Source organism: Haliaeetus leucocephalus, unplaced genomic scaffold, assembly GCF_000737465.1.
Source record: "Haliaeetus leucocephalus isolate CR32 unplaced genomic scaffold, Haliaeetus_leucocephalus-4.0 Scaffold210, whole genome shotgun sequence".
In the NCBI taxonomy this organism is placed as follows: domain Eukaryota; kingdom Metazoa; phylum Chordata; class Aves; order Accipitriformes; family Accipitridae; genus Haliaeetus; species Haliaeetus leucocephalus.
In genome coordinates, this window is record NW_010972646.1 from 769734 (window position 1) to 792890 (window position 23157).

General features: G+C 51.9%; 1 protein-coding gene across 4 annotated transcripts in view; it reads left to right on the forward strand.

Annotated features, from left to right (window-relative positions):
* The window catches only part of PAX5 (paired box 5), a 135091-nt gene extending 121943 nt beyond the window's left edge, over positions 1–13148 (forward strand). For 3 of the 4 annotated variants that reach the window (XM_010566429.1, XM_010566430.1, XM_010566431.1), the window contains 2 exons: positions 4436–4522; positions 13059–13135. In XM_010566429.1, coding sequence (XP_010564731.1) covers positions 4436–4522; positions 13059–13135 — 164 coding nt within the window. Of the gene's footprint in view, positions 1–4435; positions 4523–13058 lie in introns of all 4 variants that reach the window. The other variant, XM_010566428.1, reaches the window with a different exon arrangement.
* Positions 13149–23157: the final 10009 nt, after the last annotated feature.

A 23157-nucleotide genomic window follows, 5' to 3' on the forward strand; every position in this document is an offset into this window, starting at 1 on the left:
TGCCACACGGTTGTAAAAAGACAATTCTGAAGGACACATTCATTACTGCTGTGCTACCTAATGGGACGACAGCCGGGTGCTCTGCGGGGTGAACTGCAGTAGTGCAGTGATGGTCAGGCTTTCTCCATCCTGGGAGATTTCAACACCTTGGCTGGACATGGCCTATGTCAAAGCTGGACCTGCTTTGACCATCTGCCCCACGCCTCTGCCTTTCAGCAGGGGAGGAAGGTTTTCAGCACCCTCCTGCCCCGAGTCCAGCACCGGTGCACAGACGTACCTGCATCCTCTGCAGGGGCAGTTGTCTAAAGCCATGGCAGTTTGAAAGACACCATGAAATCTCTTTCTTCATCTCTAGGTTCTTGAGATTTTTAAGCTCACACTTTTCAGTTTCTCTGCACATCAGAAAGGAAACTTGCAGGAGGCTTACCTTAAAACCAAACAGACTGGTAAACATGAGATGATAATCCCCAGAGAAAACGCTGCAGAATGGACAACGCGGTGCTGCAGAACGGATAACACCGTTTTGCCTGCAGCAGAGGGTCGATCCGCCACCATCAGACTCTGTTTGCAGCCAGCCCTGGGGCTCACCCCATGGGCAAGGGGACTGTGCCTCTGTCCCGCTGTCTCGGGGTGAGGTGCATCCCCCAGGGCTTGCTGCACTTGTAGCAGCAGTGTTACTGGGAATCCTTCAGGGAATCCTCCCCTGCACCTTCCCCTCTGGGGGTGACGGAAGGGCTACAGCTGCATAAAGCATCGTGGTAGTGTGGAGTCAGGTCTGCAGCGAGAGGTGGGCAAACTCTGGCAGAAGCCCTTGGTTTGGTGTCTTTGTGTCTCGGCGATGCGAGAATTATTAAGGAGGGGGCTTACCATTTCACGTGAAGGAGGGATGGGTCCGATGGCCACCCTTTCCTCGCGGCGCGGGCAGGCACCGTGCACACATGTGCAACACGCTGCATGTGTGCGTGTCCCCGGGTAGCTGATTCGTTGTGTTTTTGAATGGGGCGAGGGCTGGCCGCTAAGCAGTGCTGTCAAGAAGTGTAGCTGATGGACCTTGGAATATCTGGTGGAAACCACGAGGCATTCATGCAGCGTTCATTCATCTAGCTTAGTTTCACTTATGGCTGGACCATTTGTCTGCTCAAGTGCTGTGATGGTAGTAGCAGGGCTTGAGACTTTCTCCCCCACTTCTCCTTTTCCCCTCCCGTCTCTTGTATTCCTTTTCTCTCATTTTCCTTCCTGCCCCCCTTCTCTCTCTCTCTTTTTTTTTTTTTTCCCCTGCAAGGCTGATGGATATGCAGAGTATGTTAAGAAGCAAGCAATACTGTCACTGAGCTGATGGTGCTCAGTGACTCCTCGAGCTCCTGGCTGGTCTGTACTGCAGGAGCCTGACACCCTGACCACTGAGGCATAAAAAACAGAGAATTGGAAGCCTCAGCCTGACAGGCACCGGAGCATCCCCCAGAGAGGGTCCACGATGTGTGTCTGTGTGTGTGTGTGGGGAGGAGGGCAGTGGGGATGGTGGGGGAGGAGAGCAAGGCAGGAGAGGATGAAACAATGAAATGTCAGCCCGTTCCCACCCGCAGCCCTGCTGCAGCGCTGATGAGCATTTAGAAAGCGCTGCCGCCTGCTCAGCGGCGTGCACGGCGTTGGTGCGGGACGGACCGGGTCTGTGCAGCCTCAGGAGGATGGGAGAGGGGAGCGGCGGGCACGAAAGGGAGGGAGGGAGAGCGGTGGGACAGCTGAAAATGAGGGGTTGTCCTGCCCTCCCTCAGGGCGCAGCTCTCGCAGGCGTGCGGCAGACCACCAAGGGCTTTGTTTGAAGCCTGGGGTGCTACTGGTGCATGGAGGAGCTGGGGAGGCTTCTCTGCACACCCTGTGCGCACAGCCCGCCATGGGGATCAGGGTCTGTCCTGCTGTCCTGACCACCCTGTCCCTCTGTCCATGCACTGCGCAGCTCCAGAGGAGGATGTGGCAGTGAGGCTCGCTCCCTTTGGCTTTTGCGTGTCGTCTTGGTCAGGCAGCACAACTGTTGTGTGCAACTAAAACAGGGCTAAATCTCTACATTTCTTGCTGCCCTGTGGAAAGGGAGAAATGAAGCTACTGGGGAAGGTGGTGTGGGAGCCTCTCCCCACAGAAGAGGCACCCACGAGATGAAGGGACTTTTGTGCAGCACACACTGGAAGGAGGACCTGGCCATGAGCCTTCAAGGACTGGGAAAGTTCGTATCACTCACCCGTGAAGTTACCAGCCAGTTTGCTGCCCACGTGCTTTGCAGGCTTGGGTCAACGCCGTTAGGGCAGAGCTGGGTCAGAGGCTTGCTGTAAACTGAGGGGCTTTGGGAACAGGAGGCAAGCAGGGAGGGCTCTGGCTGAGCAGCCAGCCTCATCTGCAGCAATGAGGAGGCAGAAGAAGGGACCAGACAAGAGCTGCTGTGTCCTGCAGGAGGGAGCTTGCTCCCTGGCTGGCAGAAGGCAATGGAGATGCCTTTGCCAGTGGCCCTGGTACCTCGGGTGGCTCCTGACATCTCTTCTGGCTTTGCCGTCCTCACCATGCCTCACTCTTTTAGAGTGAGCGCTGTGACAGAGGTAACCTTCAGGTACTGAAGTCATCTATCATCCATAAGGATAGGGAGCAGAGAGGAAATGTCGATATGATGTACTTCACCAGGAAGAAAGGTTTGGAAACAGCTCCATTTTCCACGGCTTGTGGTGAATTAATGCCATTCCTTGGAGGCAGTAATGAAAACCTGCTCTGGGCTTGTGAAGAAATGTGGTCAACACAGCAAGGTATGCTGAGTGTGGGAGCGCTTGCAGCTGCTGGCTTCAGACCTCATCTCGTTGCCTTGTCCGTGGATGCTTGGTCGGCGGGGGAAAGAGCAGGTCGAGGCTGGTGGGTGCAGTCCTATGGGTCTGAAGGGCTGTGAGAAACAGGGAAGGGGTTTTAACGGAGACCCCCTGGAGTGGACCAGTGATGGGCAGCTCTTGCTGTCAGCACATTCAGCGTGTTTACTGGCATCCTTTGGTGTAGGCTGAGAGGCAGGCTGTTTTTACTGAAGCACCATCATGTGGACACCAAGCTACCCTGGAACCGACTCCATATTTTGACACCAACCTGTGTTACTTCTGTATTGGCAGAAAATACCTTTGCAGGCGGCCGCAGTGGCTGACAGGACCACACAGCTATCGCAGCCCACCGTGGCTGGAGGCACGACCCCACTGGTCACTGGAGCATCACCCCCTCTCCTCTGGAGCCAGCGGGTCAGCAACTTGCCTAAACCGTGTCCTGAGTGAGGAGACCACTCATGGGCCAGGAGACCCAGACGTGGTTCCCTAGGCAGGTCTGTGGGTCATGGGGCCAGGGGTGCTGAGCCCGGGCCCGGGGAGCTGGAGACGTGGTGTCAGGGGTCTGCTGCTCAGCTGGGGTAAAGGCAGCATCCCCTGGGTACGGGGTGGGGGGGCTACACCAGCGCCGAGAACCAGAACAGGCGAAGGTCGTGGTGAGCATCTGCTGCTGCAGCCTGGCAGCCCTCTCCTCTTGCCATAGGAAACCTACTCTTTCTCCTGCCGTGCTGTGTTGTGCGTGCATATATTTGTGTATGGGAGAGGGAGAAGGAGAGGAGGAACTGAGGAGGAGAGCAGGAAACTGTCATTCATGGAAAATTTCCGAATAAACCCTCAGCAGTGTTGGTATTTGCATGGTGGTGGAGCCGGGTGCCCTGCCCAGGGTCAGAGTCCCATGGTGCAAGGCTCTGTCCTGAAGAGCTTGCAGCTGAAGTATGAAACAGGAGGTGACATGTGAAGAGAACAAACAGATGGGGAAAGTGGGAGCTGGTGAGGAGATAAATAGCAGTAACTCGTTGAGCCTTTTTTGTGCCTGTGTCTGGAGGGTTTCAAAGCCATCTGAAACTGATGCGAACATCCCTCTCCTTGGGTTGCAGTGATGGATGGACGTCTGGGACCAAGACCATGTTCTCCTGGAGAGCCTGGAAGGGTACCCAGTGTCTAGAAGATTAGCTGGTTCATCTTCTCCTGCCAGCAGAGAGCCTGTCTAAGCAGCCCCATCCTCATATTGTGTTTCTTGCCCTGAGTGCTGTAGGGCCACAGGGGCAAGGGCCAGCCCCATTAGTGTGTCCCAGAGTCCTCTCCATCCCTCCTTGTTGTCTTGCTCTGCCAGCATGGGCTGCCTGAGAAAATCCCACCAGCTCAGCAGGCCTGGGCCACAGCATGAAAAGAACATGTAGAAGATGGCTGCACCCATTTATTTAATAATAAGCCCACCCATATTACCCTTCCTCAAAGAGGGTGGCCAGCAGTGCTTTTACTAAGGCCGTCACCGGAGCACAGCACGCACTGAACACCTCCTTTCCCCCCCAGCGGTAACTGCAGTCTCAAACCAAATGATCTTTTTTTTCTTGTCTTTTTTCTTTTTAACTTAGGGAGCGAGTTTTCTGGGAGCCCATACAGCCACCCGCAATATTCAACGTACAATGACTCCTGGAGGTTTCCCAACCCTGGACTCTTGGGTAAGTTGCCATCCCCACCTTGGTGACTCAGTGCAAGCTGTGCCTTGTTTGCAGTCCGGCAGCGATCGTCCACTTCTGGGGTGGGCAGGACACGTGTCCTGGCACGGTCCTGAGTCCCCGTGCTCGGTCCCTGTGTGGGACTGCAGGTCTCCAATGGGGCGCACAAATGATCTTGGTTCCCTTCACCAGCAAGAACCCCCTGCCCAAACCTGTTGTCTTCCCATTTCTGCCCCATAAAATCCTTCCAGAGACAAGAGGTGTTGTCGGAAGGCAGGATCCCCATTTTTTTGAGGGTAAGGAATCCTGTTCAGACAAAACTTGGGGTGCTATGGCCACATGTGAGCCCCATCACTTTGCAAGCTGTTGTTCCTTGCTTGCTAAAGGACTTTGCATTTCTCCCCAACCTCATGTTGCGTTTGCTCCCAGTTCTGTGTTTGCCCGATCCATCCCTTCTCTGCAAGGGACCGCTGTGCCCGCGCAGCCTCACTGACACCAGCACGGTCCCTACAAGCGGTGGGGGGCAGGAGCCCCGTAGCTCATGCAGGATCATGGCCCTCATGTGAAGGATAAACATAATCCATTTTACACCACTGTCAAAAGCTGGCCCACTTTGACCTTATATACATGTAGCATGCAGTAATTAGAATTTTTCCCTGCATAATTTGCATGGATGAGGTAAGTAAAATACCAATTAATTGTCATCTCTCAACACAGGAGTAGCATGCCTTAGAGATTTCCAGATTTATGGATGACAGGGCTGTTATATGTGACCTCCAGCAGCGAAATAATTTTGAATTTTTGTCATACTTTTTTCATCCAGTTTCTTTGTTTTAAGTAATTGAGTCCCCATGTAATTGAGCCACCCAGGCTGTATTCATCATGGTTCTTGTCCTTAAACAAATCCTCGGGGAGCAATAGACAGCCTCTGCCTCTCATGCCATGGTGCTGGTATAATGCTGCTATTTGCCGTGCCACATTTAAGGGTTTGTTAGCGCTTCCATCATAAATCAGCGGACAGATCTCCAGCTAATATGGATGGGCATAGCTGCACAAAGCCAGGGGAGTCCCTGCGCTTAAACCCGCAGTTTCCATGGCCACAGCCGGCAGTGCCTGCGGGATTTTGGCTTGGCCGTGTGGGGAAGCTGCTGTAGTCAGGGGGAAGAGCGTGCGCCGTGCTTTCTTCATTTCTAATTTTCCAACTCCTTCGGAAGCAGGAGAGCTGCTTTAGCAAAGGTCTGCTGCATGGACAGGCCTGGGAAGCCAGGTTTTGGGTGGCTTTTTAAATTTTGCTTGCAAACCAGTGAAGAAACTGGCATGGTATTAAAAATAAATGCAAAACCCAGCCCCAACCCTGCCCTGTGCCGTGGAGAGAGGGTTTTTGGTGAGGCTCCTGGGCTGCTCACTGTGGGTGCACACCTCCACAGGGGAGGACATACACACCAGAGCCGCACCGGAGCCGGTCCGGATCCACGCTGAAAGCCGTCCTGGAGCTCCGTGCTGCTCCGCAGGGATTGATAGTGGCCCTTCGAGTCTGGCAGCAGCAGGTTGTGCCCACGACCTCCTTGGCTCTTCGTTTGGGAGGATGGGCTCGTATATGCTCCGAGCATGCTGGCCGGGGTGCAGGGCAGGGTACGTCCCATGGTGCCCCGAAGCCGGTGGAGATAGGCAGGTCTGGCTCAGAAGAAGACTTTAAAACAGAGGCTGGTCAGGAGCCAGCCGCTTGCTGCCAGGACATCTTTTGCCTGTATCACTCCCTTTTTTCACTGTTCTTCCTCTTTTTCTTGTTTCCTTTTCGGATGATACATTTTGGGGGCAAATTCCGTTTCATCTTTGACTGTGTTGGAGGTGTGCCATATGAAAGGATGGCGTGCTCCCTGCGGCAAGGCTCTTGTCTCAGGCTGGCGAGGATTTCTACAGCAGCACTGACTCAGCAGCATGCTATGAACATGTGTTTAAATGAGGCAAGGACAAAAAGATTTGGATGCTACCATTTTCCTTCAGAAACTGCAGCTTTATTGAAATGGAAATGTTTCACAGTATAATGACAACTATGCTGGCATTTTTTGCTAGTGGGAGTTAAAATGTATAATCTCGGCTTCCTTGGTTTTTATCCTCTTCAAAAAGTACTTTGTTTCGGTATTTTCAAAATCTTATGTTCCAGTAGACACAGACTCAGTCACTGCAAAGATAACTTCATATTGCTTTGAGTGTGCAATGACACACTGATTTGGAGGTATGAGACTGGAGGTTTTGATGCATGAAAAAGAATAAGAAATTGGAATTTTTGCTCTGCAGCAAGTCCTAAGGATGAACTTACCATTCCAGTTCAGCCTCATCACAAAACGGGAAGTGCTGGACTTGCCTGGATGGGGAATCCCCTTGTCTGACCTCTGGTAGTTTTAAAATACCTGTTCTGCTCTGTTCCTGTCATTGCTGCAGGAATTGCGGAGCTGGTTGAGAGCTGGTGTAGCCTGTACCTCCCTGTGCTGCTCGAATGCCCCATGGGCACCATGTAGGAGCTGGGCACTGAGGTCTCAGTGAGCTGAACCTTTGGATTCCCTTTCATTTCAAGCCTCTCTGTCAGAAAAGCCCCCAAAGCAAAATGGTGTTCGGTTTGGAAAGGCACTTATTAGAAGTCAACATCATACGGCACAGGGCATTTGCAAAGGTCCATGACCCAACACCGAGGTGGGGAAGCCCAGCCTTCGTGCCTGTGGTACACAGTGCTGGAGGGCAAGGCCAGTGAGCTGGTGCTCCAAGAGACACTGCACGGTCTCTTGTTCCCTGCAGAGATCCTGCTTATCCACAGCTCTGCCTTTGTCCCTTGGAGCCTGGTTTTGCACTCCCTTCTCCCTAGGCGCGCGCTAACCCCACTGGTAATTCGGGGCAAGTAGGAATCCGTGGCAGAGCCTTAAAATCCTGCTCCAAGTCTCCTTGCACACCGAGAAGGCTCTGTGTGATGAGCCTGAGCACCCACAGTGGAGAGGAGGTCAATTTAAACTATATCCAGGATGCTTCCACTCTTCTCAGGAGTATACGTGAGTGCGTTTAGTAATTCTCTCCTGAGAGCAAGCGCTGGCAGTATCAGCCTCAAAGCAGAAACCTTGACAAAATTAATCAGGACTGGTACATGGCCTGACACAGTTTGTTTTACTAAGTCCTGCTCCCTTCACTGAGATGAAAGTGTAATACTGTAAGCACTTAACAGCACCTATGTTCAATTAATTCCCTGTACTGGCAAGGAAGAATTGCACTGCAGCAATCACACCAGGCTGAGACCTGTGAAAGAGGAGCTAAAAGGAGAGATGCTGTGATTTGCAACTGGCAGGAATAAAGAATACTTGGGATGAAAAATTATTTTGCGGGGAATTAAAGAGAACAGGAACAGAAAGAGATGAGAACAGTGAAAAGGCTTTGGTCATTAGTCCCTGGTCCTTGTCCTGTGAGTGTGAAGCAGCAGTGAGAGGAGTGAGCCAGGGTCTCCGTGGGAAGGCAGGACCATGCTCTTGGTGCGCAGGTGATGGTGATCAGCAGAGGACTGGCTGCTCCCCATCACCCCTGTGCCTGCTCTGCCCTTGCTCTGGTGCTCTCCACTCCTCTGCACCGGGCAACCCACCCGTGTCTGCCCCAGCTGGCGTGGGAACTGATGCAAACGGCTGACCACGCTCCCTCCTCTCTGGGGCAGTCCCAAATGCCGTGCCCCTTAGGTCTTGTGGAAGGGGAGACAACCAAGCTGCAGCCCTCCAGCGTGGTCAACAGAATTAGGAGGAGAAGAGATGATGATGATGATCTGTGGCATCTTCTTGCTCTCTCGTCCTGTCTTCAGCCCTGGTGGCACCCACACCAAGCTCCGTGGCAGGGGCGTGACAGCTTTTGCTGCATGGGGTGGCTCAGTCCTGCCCCGACTGTGGCCGGAGTGAGGACAGACCCTGAGTTTTTCCAGAGGGATATGCTGGCAAGAGGATGCAAACCCTGGCTGCTCCTGTGGCATCTGTCTCGGTGGCTCTGGCAGGGGTCCCCATCTCAAAGCCAGAAGAGGAGGTGGAGAAAGGGGCATCTTTTTTTCATTATTTCCCCCCCACCCCGCTGTGCTGTGAATGACCTGCAATTGGTACGGTACAGGGATGCACACGCACGAGCGCACGGGGAAGCAAGCCCGTGCGCGCCTGGGGCTCGGTCCATCACTGTCAGCGCGTCCTGGCACGCGCCAGCCTAGAGTCAGTTCAACGCGCGCGCGCTGGGAGCGGATAACAGCAACGCCGTCTAATGAAGAGAAACGATTCAATTTCGTGCTGGCTTGTTGCAATAACTTCTTTACCGTTTCTGCTCGTCGCATCCGGCTCGACGCTGCTCGCGGCAGGTTTCATTTGACGCGGTGTCCCCGCTCCTGCCGGGACGCGGTCCCTGCGCGCTGGCTCGGAGGGTTTACCTGCACCGTTGCGGTGCTGCGGCTACCGGTGCTGGCATGGCGTTGTGCGAGGGCAGGGCTTGGAAACGGTGAATTAGGATTAGATTCAGTTCTTCTGTGGGCTTCTGTGAAAAGATTTGAGAACAAGTAGGTGCCAGAAATGACTGTGTCAAGAAATAAATTGATGGTAGTATGAATTAGAAAGGAAAAACGACAGAAGGACAGACAAGTCTGTTCTGGATGGGGGCATGGTGACAGGGAGGAAGAGTGAATGCTTTGTGATGTGATATTTTCATTTTTCACTTTAAAGACAAGCTTTTTTGAGGTCGCTGCTGAAAGGCAAATTGGAAAAATCAAACTTGAGGGAAGTGTAAGGCTTTTGGAAAGCATGAGAGAAATATTAGGCTGCACTGAGTCAGAACAGCAGTGGAGGAGGAGGGAGGGTGAGAGTGAAAGACCTGACCCCAAAAAGACCCCCTTTACCCCCAGACTTTGCGAAGTGCTGCATCTGGCTCCGGTGGGACCCACGCGTTGCTCCGTAGATCAGGATGAAATTGTTTGGTGCCGCTGGATCCCTTCCCTGGATTTTCCACCCCTCTGCCTGAGCTGAGCTGCCATGGTCGCTGCTGGTGCTGGCAGGGACCAGGGTCTCCACTGGTGGTCACACCTGGGAGCTGGGCACCACCACCCACTGCTCCCCATCGACCTCCTGGTGCTGGAGTGGGTGAGGACAGCAGTTCTACCCAGCTCTGTGCAGGCCTGCAAGGTGTTTTGCCCCGAGGGGCTGCCTGCCCTGCAGTGGGAGATGATCCCCGAGGACTCCCGGACAGCAGGAGTGGCCGTGAAGGGACATGGACGGACAAATTCAGCACCCCTAAGAATGTGGCCCCCAGTTCACTGGCTACAGAGAACGTCCCCAAAACACCAGCTAGACAGGGCATGCACATTTCAAAGTCTGGTGAGCTGCTCAGTTTGCCTTTGCTCGTTCAAGACTGCCTCATTTGGCCAGGGAAGGCTCCTGTGTTTTTAATTGCTTGTATTTGGCTGGCATACACAATATACAGCAGTTTATTTTAGGCTACCCATGAGAACGGCGTTCACTGTCCTTGTGAAGCTTTCCAGTATTCTTCTCCATGGGATATGGTTCCTGAGACTGGGGCTTGTTAACCTGATATCAGTTATATGGAAGAAGAGCATCCATCCAGCCCAGGACAGCGGTTGTGGTGCCCTCAGCAGATAGCGCAAGGCTGTCAGCTCTGCACTTATACAAGTGTAAATGCAATGATGACCCTCTGAAGGGATCTGCTTTGCCTTCATTGATTATGGCTTAAAATACTTAACTTTTGGTTAATAAACCTAGGTGAGATGGGCTCCTGCCTAAAAGTTCTGCAAACATCTTTGCAAATAATGCTTAGCCTGGCCAGTGATTTCACTGACTGGCTTGAATTACTCATGTGTATGGTAAAGACTACCCTGCTAGACAGCTGGGACCACAGTCCTGAAGCTTGGTTTATCATCTTTAGCCCAGCCCTTTGCAGTGGATTTACATGACGTTTAAGTTGGGATATCTGGGGTGCTGAGGACAACCCAGCCCCCTGCCACCTACAAGCTCCCGTGCTGCCGCAGCAATGACTGATGCAGATGCCACGTTCCCGTAGCCAAACCCCATTGTTTCTGACCCATTGGGGCTGCAGCAGCAGAGCATCACATGCTGTGGTAGGACTCCGATCATGAGAAAGAAGTTTCTTCTCCATCGCTGCACCAAGGAGCGCATTACCGTGCAATCGCAGATGTTGGCTGAGCTCTGTTTTTCAGACGCGTTGGCTTGTGCTCCCTTGGAATGGAGCAGCAGGAGGCTGACGATGAAGCCTGCGCTAATTTCCTGATGTGGCACTCAGGATGAAAGCAGCCTAGAAGAAACAGGTGGGCTTGCCTGTGAGATGGATCCTGGTGGATCCACAGCAGCGGGGTAGGGTGGAAGAGCCCGTCCTTTCAGGGTGTGTTTCAGTTGGTGGGGCTGTCTCCTTGGAATGTCCTCTTGGGCAGCATGGCTTATTTCACCAGCCCTGGAAACCTCTCCAGGCAGCTCACCGAGGCCGGTTTGGAGAGAAGGTGGCGTAAGCCCTCCACGTTGCAATTATACCTCCATCTTGGACTGATGGTTAACAGTAAACATCTGTGGGCTTCCCTGTAGAGGCTGGTGACTCGATTCTCACTCTGTGCTTGGGCTTTTGAACCAGCAGCCCTCGAGTAATCACTCAGGTCATTTTGGGGTGAACAGCAAAGCCTTCAGCGGAGGCTGTGGAAGAGGAGGGGAGGCCAGGAGGTTCTCCATCCTCCCAGGTGGAAGTTCCTTGGCTCAGCGGAGAGCAGGTGACCAGCAGCACAGGGCATGCCAGCTGGGTTCTCCTTCCTCCTCCAGAAGATGTGCCGGGCGCATGGTGGTGGAACAGCCAGGGCACTGCCATGCTCAGCCTGTGCCCAGGTGATGAGCAGCCCTTGGACCTGCTGGAGCAAGGTTTGCTAGAGTCTGGGGTGGGAAGCGAGCGGCCAAAAATGCACCTTTGGCTTTGCTGCCATGGATGCTTTGCTGAGGGGTCCACAGGCCCCACTGATTTCTGGTGGCACCATCTTCTCCTGGCCCGCTCCTCTGCCTCACTGAAGGTGCAGAAGTTACCCCTTCTGTGACAAGTCAAGTCCCCAGCCGTGAAGACCCTTGATGGCGTCTGCTGGGCTGCTGTCCCAAGTAGGGTAAAGGCAGGGAGTTCAGGATGGCTGGCAGCTCTTGAATGGGGTCACTTGTGAGACCAGACCCTACAGCCCACCCTGCTCCAGAGCTGTTCCTCACGTTGGCTCTTTGTCGCTCATCCAAACCTGCCTGGGGGTCTCAGACGCACGTGTCCAAGTGCGAGTCCTTCCAAGGGGCTTCTTCCACACTGCAGCATGCCCTGCACCTCATGCGTGTGAAACTGCTGGCGACTTGGAGACCAAACTGGTAGTGCCTTGAAAAATGTTTTGCCTGACTCTTTTCTTACACCGAATCAGAGTTGGTTTCCTCTCCGGTGCACTTGGAAGGTATTTAATAGCTGGTGCTGTCTGGACAGATTGGTGTCTCTCTGGATGCATCTGAAGTCAAAGACTCTCCCTCATCCCAGCAAGTGGTCCAGCCTCTAGGTGGTCCTGTGGTGATCACCCAATCTACCAGCAGTTAGCCCTGCAAGGAGAAAAGTCATTGCCAATATTTTTCAGGCCTTGTCTTGGTAGATGAGTGCCTCAGCATTCATCGATCTGCAAAGCTTTAAGCCTCACCTGCATAGTTCATTCAAGTGTGTAACACATGTACTCAGTCAAAAAATAGACCATAAATTTGATCAGTTTGAGGCTTAAGTGTACATATCAAAAGTGATATGGAGTATCACATACTTTGTTGGATGAGGCGTTATTTGCTGGAGGTAGTTGTAAACTACTTTCAGAGTTCAAATTTGTTACCAAGTGAAAGTCACCAGTATTTTCTGAAGACAATTTCTCCCTTCAGCAAATGTGTTTGGTGCCAGAGGACCTTCCCTGGTGAGGCGGAGGCCAGCGCAGTGTTGTGGACCCGAAGCAGATCTGGTTGCACAAACTTGGTGTTTCTTTCTGGAGCTCCAAGGTCACTGCCAGAGCTAAGCAAAATCCAGGGGGTTATTCCCTGATAGAAGTAGTTTGAGAAAAGGGGGAATTGTTGAGTCGAGTGAAGTATGTTGAATGCTTTGGGGTTCAACCTCCTCCTCCTCCTCCCAAAAGGAGGGGAAAAAATAAATCAGAGAAGTCAGAGTGTGGTATTGTGTTGGGGCTGGAACATTTTGTCCTTCCATTCTGAAAAGTAATCCGCTTTTTTGGTGAAGTAAATGAAACTAATGTTTTGAGTGGAGGAAGGGAACCAGGCGCGCTACGGCTGGCAGAAATGCAAAGCAGCAATAGCCCCGTTCTCACGCAGAATGCCTGAATGCGGTTTTTATTCTAATTACCCGGCCTCTCTTGCCGTGAGCCTGAGCTCCGGCTGGAGAGCTCCCCGCCGCCCGTGCCGGCGTGCTGCGAGCTGGCACCTCTCCACCTTTGTCTTCTTCACGGTTGCCTCTTCTCTCGCAGGCTCCCCGTACTACTACAGCGCTGCAGCCCGTGGGGCAGCCCCGCCAGCGGCCGCCGCTGCCTACGACCGCCACTGACGCCGGAGCCCAAGGCACCGGCGATGACTGCATGCACCGCCTGCAACAACCACGCCGAGCCACCTTGCTGCAGCCACGCCAGCCACGCTGCAAGGGAAGGAGAAAGTACCTAGTAGGCACACGCTAACCGAAATTTTGCTCTTTAAGCTTGGTGAACTGATTATTGTTGTGTTCTTAAGTCTGGTCGTGTTGACTGGGTCTCAAATCAAACAAAGAAACAGGAGGAAGCGGTTCTCCTGACGCTCTGTGTGATCGAACGCGCGCAGTAGCTTCGTGTATTTTGCAGCCGGCTGGCTACTGCTTTAATCGCCTGTGGGTGCCACGGCTGTATCTGGGGATAAGGAAGAGGTGTGAGCAGCCCCCCTTGGGGCAGCTTCCTCTTGCTGCACACTGAAACAGGCTGTGAGACTCAAGGCAATTTCCCTTTTTTTTTTTTTTTTTGGTGGCAAAGAAAAAAATCAGTCTGCTCGATTTTACACAAGCACCACTGTAAATACTTGCTTGTTTGTATTACTATAAGAGTGGCTTAAGCATAAGCAGCAACATTGTACAAATGTGAACTCAAAACACATCTGAAAATGTGTTTTGAAACTGGTGCACTGATTCAAAGAATTCAGTAAGCTTTAAGCAACTTTGAACCAGGTTAACACTCCTTGTGGCTATATTTCGGGCTGATGTCATTTCTGTATAGAGCATCCTATCTGACAGTCGTGTGTGATCATGTTATATGCTGGTATCAAACACAGGAGCAACTGAAAGACATGGGCAGTTTTGTGACATTTTACTGCTTAATATTCATTTATGTTCATTTGTCATCATAATGAGCACTGAAACAAATTCTCTGGTTTCAAGCTAAGCAGCATTCAAGAAGGAATTCCTAAATAATAGTTGACACCTTATGTACATTTCAATAGGTTGTGTGCTAAAACCCAATTATGAACGCCCTGAGAGGAAGGGGGAGAGAAATACCACGGTAATGATTTTTGTTAAACGGACATATTGAGCGGGGCATACCGAGCATGGGGGTGGCCACATGTGCTTTCTGAGGCAAACCGGAGTGGAAGGCGCTCATTTTAGGGGTCTGTGCATTTCACTGAAGGCATTTCAAATTCAAGCCGCCATAGTCCAGACATGCATGCAGCTTCCTGGGGCTAATGAAGAGAGGAGAGTGGCTACAAACAACCCGCTAAGTGACGACACCAATCGCTGCCACTCCATGGAGCCAGGAGAACTGCTGATTTCTCCTTCCAGCCTCCCCCTGCCCCAGGCCGAGGGGCAGCCAGCCTCAGTCACGTATGGATGACGGGCATGACCCCATCCCCTCTGCCTGAGGGCAGTGGAGAAGCTCCCTGGTCCTGGTGAGGTGAAGATCTGGCCATAGCCTCCTTAATCCCAATCTGACCATCCTCATCCACTCAGAGCAGCACCGGCACTGCAGAGGGGCTCCTGTTCATGCTTGCCTGTGTGCGACCCAAGGCTGAAGAAGGGTTGTTGGTGTTGAACCTGAGATGCGTTCCTGTGGATGAACATTCAAGTACAAATACTTGCTTCCAGCTGTACAAGCATTTCTCAGAAATGGCAGCTCCTGAGTTAACACTCTTCTCTCTCCTCCCTCCCCACCTCGTTGTTTATGCTGCATGTCTGTTGACCCGTTGAGAAGCTCCCTCTCCAACTCCAGTGGCATCTTCTCACGCTATGGAAAAGCAGCCATTACTTCCAAGTTTCCAGGGCAGATGTGTTCAGATCCTCAAAAGCCATGGAGGCACCCAGGTCCTACAGGCTCAATGACATTTCAGTGAGATGCTCACAGAGCCCATCAGGGATCTTGGCCAGAGTCCTTCAAACTGCGTCCCTAATCCAGAATTAAGTTTTGTGACAAACTTACCAGTGAGAAAAGTCCTGCTTTTCATTTTTCAGCAATTAGTAGCTGATACACACCTGTTTTTAACTGAAGACAAATAACAGCACGGACAATTTACACAGGGAACCTTATGAAGCATTGCTTCGGTGTCATCCCTTTCTGAGCACCCCAAGATTGCTTGCACCCTGGTGACAAAGCTGCAAAGGACATTTCTGTTGCTGGATGCTGGTCGTACGGGGACTTCACGTGAGCCCCTGGTTGAGGGGTGTGCGTTGTCTGCACCCTGAGCCCACACACCTTCTCTGTGAGCTCGGGAAGGGATGGTGCCTTGGCTGAAGAGAAAAGAAATGAAGGTTTCACTGCAGGTGGTGAGGGTGCAGGTGATGGCTCCAGAGCAGAGGTGGGCTGAGCTACATCGGCTACAGAGACACCACCTGCTTGCTGACCAGGCTGGGCTAAAAGGAGTGTTTTTGTCTGCCCAGTGAGGGAACAGCAGCTCCTGTCGACAGCATGCAGGTCCTTCACCCACTCCGCATACTGCATTGCAAACACGTTTCTTTTATTTGTTTCCTCAGTGGCATGGCTTGTGTGATGTATGCTATTTCAGATAACATTGAGAAGACCAAACACAAGACTTCAGCAGATGTTAGCATGCTCAGGACGGCGGCGCTTGTAGTTGGGCTGCGGGGAAGGGGGAATATTTCCCCTGAAGGATGCATGGATGCCGCTGGATGAAGAGGTGTGATGTCCTCAGACCTGGCTGGCCCTATGGTTTCATCGGAACTTGCTGAGGGCAGTCGTTGGCCAGAGCGACCCTGCCAGGCACAGTGGTGGGCTCCATCCTACCGGCCAGGGGTGCAGGCAGGGACGGTGCTGGTGCACGGGCAGTGTACAGGTCCTGGTCAGAGCCATGGAGGGGAAACCCCAAATTCCCACCCTTGCATGGGCAAGGTGGGAGCCTGCGCCTGGCCCACCTCCCAAAAAGTGGCAGCCATGGCTCAGTCACGTCTGCTGGGACTGCTTCCCAGCAAGAAAGGCTGGAAGGAGTTGGCCCACTGGGCATGCACACCGTACTTCTGGAAAAGACACTTCTTGACAGTACTTTCTGTTCTCGAGAATATTTTACCTGGGATTTACAAACTGGTTTCCTCAGGAAGCCTGGAATTCCTATCCGTAGTCTTCACTGGGGGAATCCTCCTTCTCCGGGAGCATCTTTGAAAGGCACCGCTGGCAGAAGGTGGTCGGTCCTCTGGGGGTGGCGGAGAGTCGCCTGCTGCTGCCCCCTCCTCCACGGCCACTCCATTTCGTGGGGAGTCACTGGGTGAGGTGGAAGCTGGAAGCAAATGACCCCCTGGGGCTGCAAGGAGGGGAGAGAGCAAGACCAGCGTGGGGGTTTGGGGTGCCCTGCCTACCCTTTGCTCAGGCGGGACGCCCCGTAGCGTAGTGTATCACTACTAGACCCCTGCAGAAATCAGCCCCATAAAGTGCCTTTAGGCAGTTTCAGCACTAAACTCCATAATACGCTTGGCTAGATGGAGGGTTTTCCAGTAGTATGCGCTCCAGCGGTAAATTCATCCAGTGCAGGCTGAGGAGTGAAATCTGAGAGATGGACAGGGAAAACGCTGCTGTAAGACTAAATCAACAGAGGCCATGAGCCAGGGTGACATGAACTGACTTGTTCAGTCAAATGCTGTGAGAGTGCGACTGCAAAGAAGATGTAAAATGCTGTGGGCACTGAGTTTATTTAGCATCTGTGTCCAAAGGTTCAATTACGGAGGCTTTATCGTTAAGCAGCTCCACTGACTGCAGAGCTCAGGATGTCTCAGGACCAGATCCGCAGACCGAAAGCTTTGTTTGTTCGCTGTCAAATCAGAAGAATGTTCCAGGCTCTGGGAGCACGGGGCCAGAAAGTGCGTGTTGATTCAGAGATGCAGAGACGTCCGAGCAGTGCTCTGATCCACGCTGGGACTGCAGGCGTCGGGGCAACCTCAGTGTTTGAGGCACTGGGGAAGGAGACAGCGAGGGAAGAAGCAGCACCAGGAAAAGGGAAAAAAAGGAAGAAAAGGAAGAAGAAACAGGCTGAGAGGTGGTTTTTGGATGAAAGCCTTCCTGACCGTGGAGGTTTGGTCCGTGGAGCTCACAATAGTGAATGATGGGGTACCCGTCACCCCTCCTTGGCTCCCTGTGGCCGAGTCCTCTCGGAGCTGCGGTGCAAGGGCAGCACGGTGGGCTTGCTGCGCCGGGTGCCGGTAGCCACTTGCTGTCGATAAATGCTCTGCTGTGCCTGGTCTTAACTGATGGGGTTGTATTCCTTTTCCTACTTTCTTTAATTTACCTATTCTGCACGTCCTTCGGCACAGAGGAGAGAGGAAGCCACGTTACGGTGTCGCTTATTTCCAGCCACGAGTACCTATAGCTTCTAAGTGCCGTGGCCCATAGTGAAGTTAAAACTCGTGCGTCTGCCGCTGGCGGCTACACGGCTGCGACCGAGTGTCCCCCCCGATGCTGTGCACTTTCCTGCGTGTGTGTGTGTGCCACCAGCACGTGTGAGGCCACGGCCACGGCAGGTAGCACAGCATCAAGCTGACCCACCCTGTGACTCTGTCCCAGCAAACGCTGGGAAAACCTGCTTTTTCTTCTAGATTCACTAAGAAAGTGACGTTAGAGGGCCAGCAGCTCTTGGGTAACGTGCCCTGCAGCATCTCGCTGAGCGTGCAGGCGATGGTCCTGTATGGGCGTTATCAGGGCAGAGCCGGGTCAGGCATCTTGCACCGACACGGGTGCTGGGCGCATGTCCCGAGCCGCGGCCACCACCGCTCCACGCCGGAGGCAGAGCGCTCGCTGCCGGTGCAAGGCTGGGGATGCCGGCTGGGGAGCCCTGCTGGTGTCCCTCAGACCGAAGCCCACCCCTGTTGCAGATACGCATTTTCCGTAGCACGAGAAACGAAAAAGATCCGAAAGGGTCTAAACCGGTTAGCGTCGCTTTCCTGGTGGAGCTCATGAGACTTGACGTGCAAACACTGAGCGAAAAGCACGCCGAAGAGAGGTGCCGGGTGCCGGGATTGCTCGCTTTGGCGTTGCGGCTGGCGTAGGTGTCAGCTCCGGCTTTGACCTCTGCTCGTTAGCGCTTGCGAGAGGGCTGACGCGGCAGAAGAGCTCCGGGGCAGGAGCCAGAATGAAGGGGCTTTGCGGGAGACGGCGTGGACGGGCGCACGTGTAGGGATGGACGCGCACACACGTAGGGATGGACGGGCGCACGTGTAGGGATGGACGCGCGCACGTGTAGGGATGGACGGGCACACGTGTAGGGATGGACGGGCACACGTGTAGGGATGGACGCGCACACGCGTAGGGATGGACGCGCACACGCGTAGGCACACTTGAGTTTCTCAGACCCTGGGGGTTGGACCCGAGTCCTGCGATAGCCCTGGCCACCACCGGGCTGGACCCCCGTGTCCAGGGTCTCCTGCTCTGCCCTGGTGAAGTGGGACAGGAAAATGGCCTGCGGGCATTTAGACCTGCCTCTCGCTTCACTCAGCCTCGTGTGGGAAGAAACCTTGTCCTGGTTTTTCACTTTCTAGTGGCCTTTGTACATTCTGAAATTACAGAAACTCATTTCATTGCAAATGGAATTCCTTTCCAAGAAAAAAAAAGAACGGGCTTTTTTTTTTTTCTTAGAGACAAACTACTTTGTATTAGGGACTTCTAGCATCAAAGAAATACATATCTATTGTATCCACCAAAGTCTGCAATGCCTGCATTGAAGCTTACTTCTTAAAAAAGAGAGGAACAAGAAAAAGAGAGGGAGGGAAATAAAAGCCTCCTCCTCTTGAAAAATACATACAAACAAAAAACATAACTTACAAAAAAAAAAACTCGTAAAAATAACTGTTGAATTGCCTTTGAAAGTAGGGGATAACATCTGTTGCAAAACAGATGAAAAAATGCTTCTTAAAATGTGTATGTTTTGTATTCTTTTTTTCTAGTAGGAAAAGAACAGACTTGAAATCTTGGTGTTTTTTCCTTAGTGCTGTGTGTTGCTTTTGTGTGTTATAATATTTGAATGTAATTACAGCAGTGCCAATTTGCCAAAGATGTCGAACATTATTTTGGGGGTTTTGTTTGGGGATTTGTTTTGGGGAGCAAAAAGGGAGGTGGGCTGGGGAGTGGGGGTGCTAAGGCATGGGTCAAAGGGAGGGGCCGTTTGAAGGGGTTTTTTCATTTATTTGTTTTTTTCAATTCTTTTTCTTGTCAATACTGAAATTTGTGATTTTATTCTAAGTTAAATGGTTGACTGCAACACTTTTTATTTTTAGATTAGTTGAAGAAACATGCAATAAGATTGGCGTAGTTCAATATCTGTGTGTCTTTTCATGAGAGTGACTGTTACTTGTGGACATTTGGTTTTATGTAACCTTTATGTGAGATAATTATTTGTAAATATTTACCATAATTTTATTGGTTCCTAAAATAAAAGTAATTTTTTTAAGTTCAAAAGGCCTGCTTTCACTCTTGTTTTCACCTTGTGTCCTGGATGCCTTGGGAAAAAAATACCAGGTGGTTGCATTTGAAATGGGATTTTGGGGGCCCTTGTGAAAAGGCACGCAGCCTTTGGAGCAGCCCTGCCGCCCAGCCCCTCCGCCCTGGGAGAGGGTGTCCTCTGGCTGTGCGGGCAGAAGCGAAGGGGACTCCCAAGCACAGCGATTTTCGCCTTAGCTGTCATCTCCTTCCAAGCAAAAATCTTTTGTCCACTGTGAGACAGAAGAGAAGAGCCCAAACTTCTGCCCGTGTCACCGCTGGCCACTGGCAGAGTCAGGGTTGCATCCAGGCAGGGAGGCAGTGGGCACTGGAGACTGGGCGAGCTCTCTTCCCCCTGCCCTGGAGTCCATCCCGGCTGTGTCTTGAGATGCACGTACCCACATGTATGTGCCACTAGCTGCAGGATTAATCTCGCTAACTACTGCTACCATAAAAAACCTCTTATTAAAAAAAGCTGTAGCTAATGACTGATGAATTATTTATTCTCCATGAGTTACATATAAGTGCATCTACATTTGGATGCATAGGCATAAGTGGGGGTTTATTTGTGGTACTGCTGATGTTTCTTCAAGCTCACCTTTGTCTCCATCTGCCACCTCATGGCAGCATCTTGGTGCTCCTCCAAGTGCATGCATGCTCTTGGGACTGCTGTCTGGTCTGCATGACCAGAGCCAAAACTCTTGTGTAGCCTTGAGTTGTGAGTAATTACTTGGATCATCATCACACGTGTCCTGCTTGTGCTGGCCAGTGCTGCTGCAGTATCCCAAACACCCAAGCACTGACTTTGTGAAACAGTGGTAGGGGAATGCCCATTTGATTTGACTTGAGCATGTGTTTGGACTGAGCTCCTGTATTCTCTGTTTTAATTTTAACAGTATTCTAGCAACTGAGGTATTGCAGATTTTAACTTAACATTAAGCAAATAATGGTGAATGTGTTCAGAACTTCTGCCCTCACCCTTTCCGAATTCCTAGTGTTTTACTAATGATGTTTGTACCAGGTCTGGCTGGGATGGAGTTAATTTTCTTCATAGCAGCCGGTATGGTGCTGTGCTCTGGGTTTGTGGCTAAAACAGTGTTGATAACACACCAATGTTTAGCTCTTGCTGAGCAGGCTTGCACAGCATCAAGGCTTTCTCTGCTTCTCTCTCAAAGAGCAGGCTCATGGTACACAAGAGGCTGGTGGGGGACACAGCTGGGACAGCAGACCCCAACTGACCAAAGAGATATCCATACCATACAGCATTGTGCTCAACAATAAAATGGGGGCAGGGAGGTTTTCCAAAGCAGCTGTTGCTTGGAGGCACCATCAGTCTACTTGTGGGAGGTCGTGAGCGGTTGCCTTTGCATCACTTGTTTCTGGTTTTGTTTTGCCCTGTCCTTCACTTAGTAAACTGTCTTTATCTTGACCCATGAGTCTTCTTGCTTTTGCTCTTCCTATTCTCTCCCCCATCCTGTTGTGGGAGGAGTGAGAAAGCGGGTAGGTGGATGCCAAGCTGCTGGCCATGTTAAACCCACCACAGCAGTGTACTCCTTACAATAAACATTAATAACAATTCTGACAGTTAAAGTCCTCCAGGGAGCTCAGGAGAATGGGTGCAATGCCATTTTATTTGTGTCCCAATACCATACATTTCAGTCTTAAACCTGAGAAACAGAAGTCACAGAACTTTCCATAATTCAGCATATAATTCTAGATAAATAAAATCACGGTCTAATCACAGACAATAGGCAGACAGAGGCAGAATTTAGTCAACTTGCATCCAGTATTTACTCGACCCCCAGCAGACTTCACCTTCAGGAGAAGCCTGCACTCTCTGCTCTGGCAGCACAAAGCAGGGATGCCTTCATGCAATACTATTTCAGAGTGGAGTGGGTGTTCCTGCACTTGAGCCTGCAGTGTCCTGGAGCGGACTTAAGAAGAAAAGTGCTCAACAATCAGTTTTCTGTAATTGCCAGGTTCATCCAGCATTGCCTGTCCATCCAGGCTGCACATCTTGTTCAACTCGATGTGTTTCCCTTCGCCCACCTGCTCCTCTCCTGCTGTCGGTCACCAGCCGTTCTCCACACACCACGCTCAGCTCGCAGCTCCCTGGAAAGCACGGCTTTTAGGAACAGCCCTTCATGTCCCACACCCTCTGCGGAATGAAGGGACACCTCCCAGCACCACTGCCCACCTCATCGCTGCAGGCTGGCGTTTGCCATCCTCCGGTCCCCGTGAAGGCATGGGTGCCCTGAGCAACCCCATGTCACCCGAGGGGGAAGGAATCTCCTGTGCCGCCCTCCGAGCCCTGGAAAACTCAACTTCTTGTAGGCAATGTCCGCTGGTGGTGACATCTCCTGGGGAAGAAGGAAACCCCTCACCCCTTCAGAGCCCACCACATTGAAATGGACGGCTCACCTCCCGGGCAGCAAGACCCCCAGAAGTGGGTCTGGTGATCGGACACCACGCTCATTGGCAGGTTCAAGTGCAGCTCCCAGTGCTTCATGAAGAGAACGTGGGGGGGTGGATGAACCCAACCGCTTTCCTCTCCCAGAGCGTGTGCCGATGCCCGGGCAGCTTTTGGGGGAGATTCACAGCACTGCAGCAAAGGGACTTTGCAGGAGAACTGTCAAGCGGTGACACCAGGAGCTGTGTTGGGGCTGTCCTCTCCTTGCAACAAGGTGCTAGAGGCAGGGATTGCTGTTCCTGGCTCTTGTTTTTTATACTTTTTGTACTTCTGCTGCCTTTCAGCCGTGCTAGGTTAAGAGAGGAGCAAATCGTCTGTCCTGCAGCAGGCAGGCAGTGCCCATTCCTCATTAAGCCCTCCCACGTCTGGATGTGAAGTGCCACGTCAGCCTGCTGGCAGCAGAACAGTGGGATTAGACCTGACAAAATTGCGGTGAGAGGCGCGGGATCTTCCTGTCTCTCCGGGTGTGAGGCCCCATACCGCTTCGTTCAGTGAGAATGCCCTTCAAGGATGCAAATACGGTTTTAGCTCAAGCCTCCATACAAATGGCCATTGTTTAAGATGCCCGGGAATTGTCATTTAAACTTTTAATGAATAGGAAATGAAGACCCTTGGTTAAGCAAAGAAACATCTCTGTATTGTAATAGATTTTGCAGACAAGGGCAATATGCAGTCCAGCCAGGAAAGTCAGGAGCAGAGATGGCGGGTACACAGGAGCTGGTACAAAGAGATCAAAGTGACAGCCCCTTTGCCAGGATTCCTGCAGTGGGCCATCATGGCTATGAGCAGGAACATCTGGAAATAATGTCACAGACAGCTGGTGAGAACTTGTGGCTTCTGTCTCAGGATTTTATGACCTATTTTTAATATCAAAAAAAACCCCAAAGACTTGAAATGCCATAGGGAGAAAAGAAAATTCTTTGTGTGTGCGCTGTCTTGAAGCCATCAGGAACTGTCCTTTAGGGCAGTGTTTCCCAAGCTGTGGGGCTACTGACTGTATCCAAACGGTGAATTGAAAAGCGTGCTCCAGCAGCCATCCAGCTGGATGGAGTTCACTCTGCCTGCAAACGTGGTGATTCTCACTCATTCATCCCTCCAAAGGCTCTGTTGGACAAGAGGCTTTGAGCACACCTGAAACTGGATCCTATGCCCTTGCTTCAAACTGACCAGTAG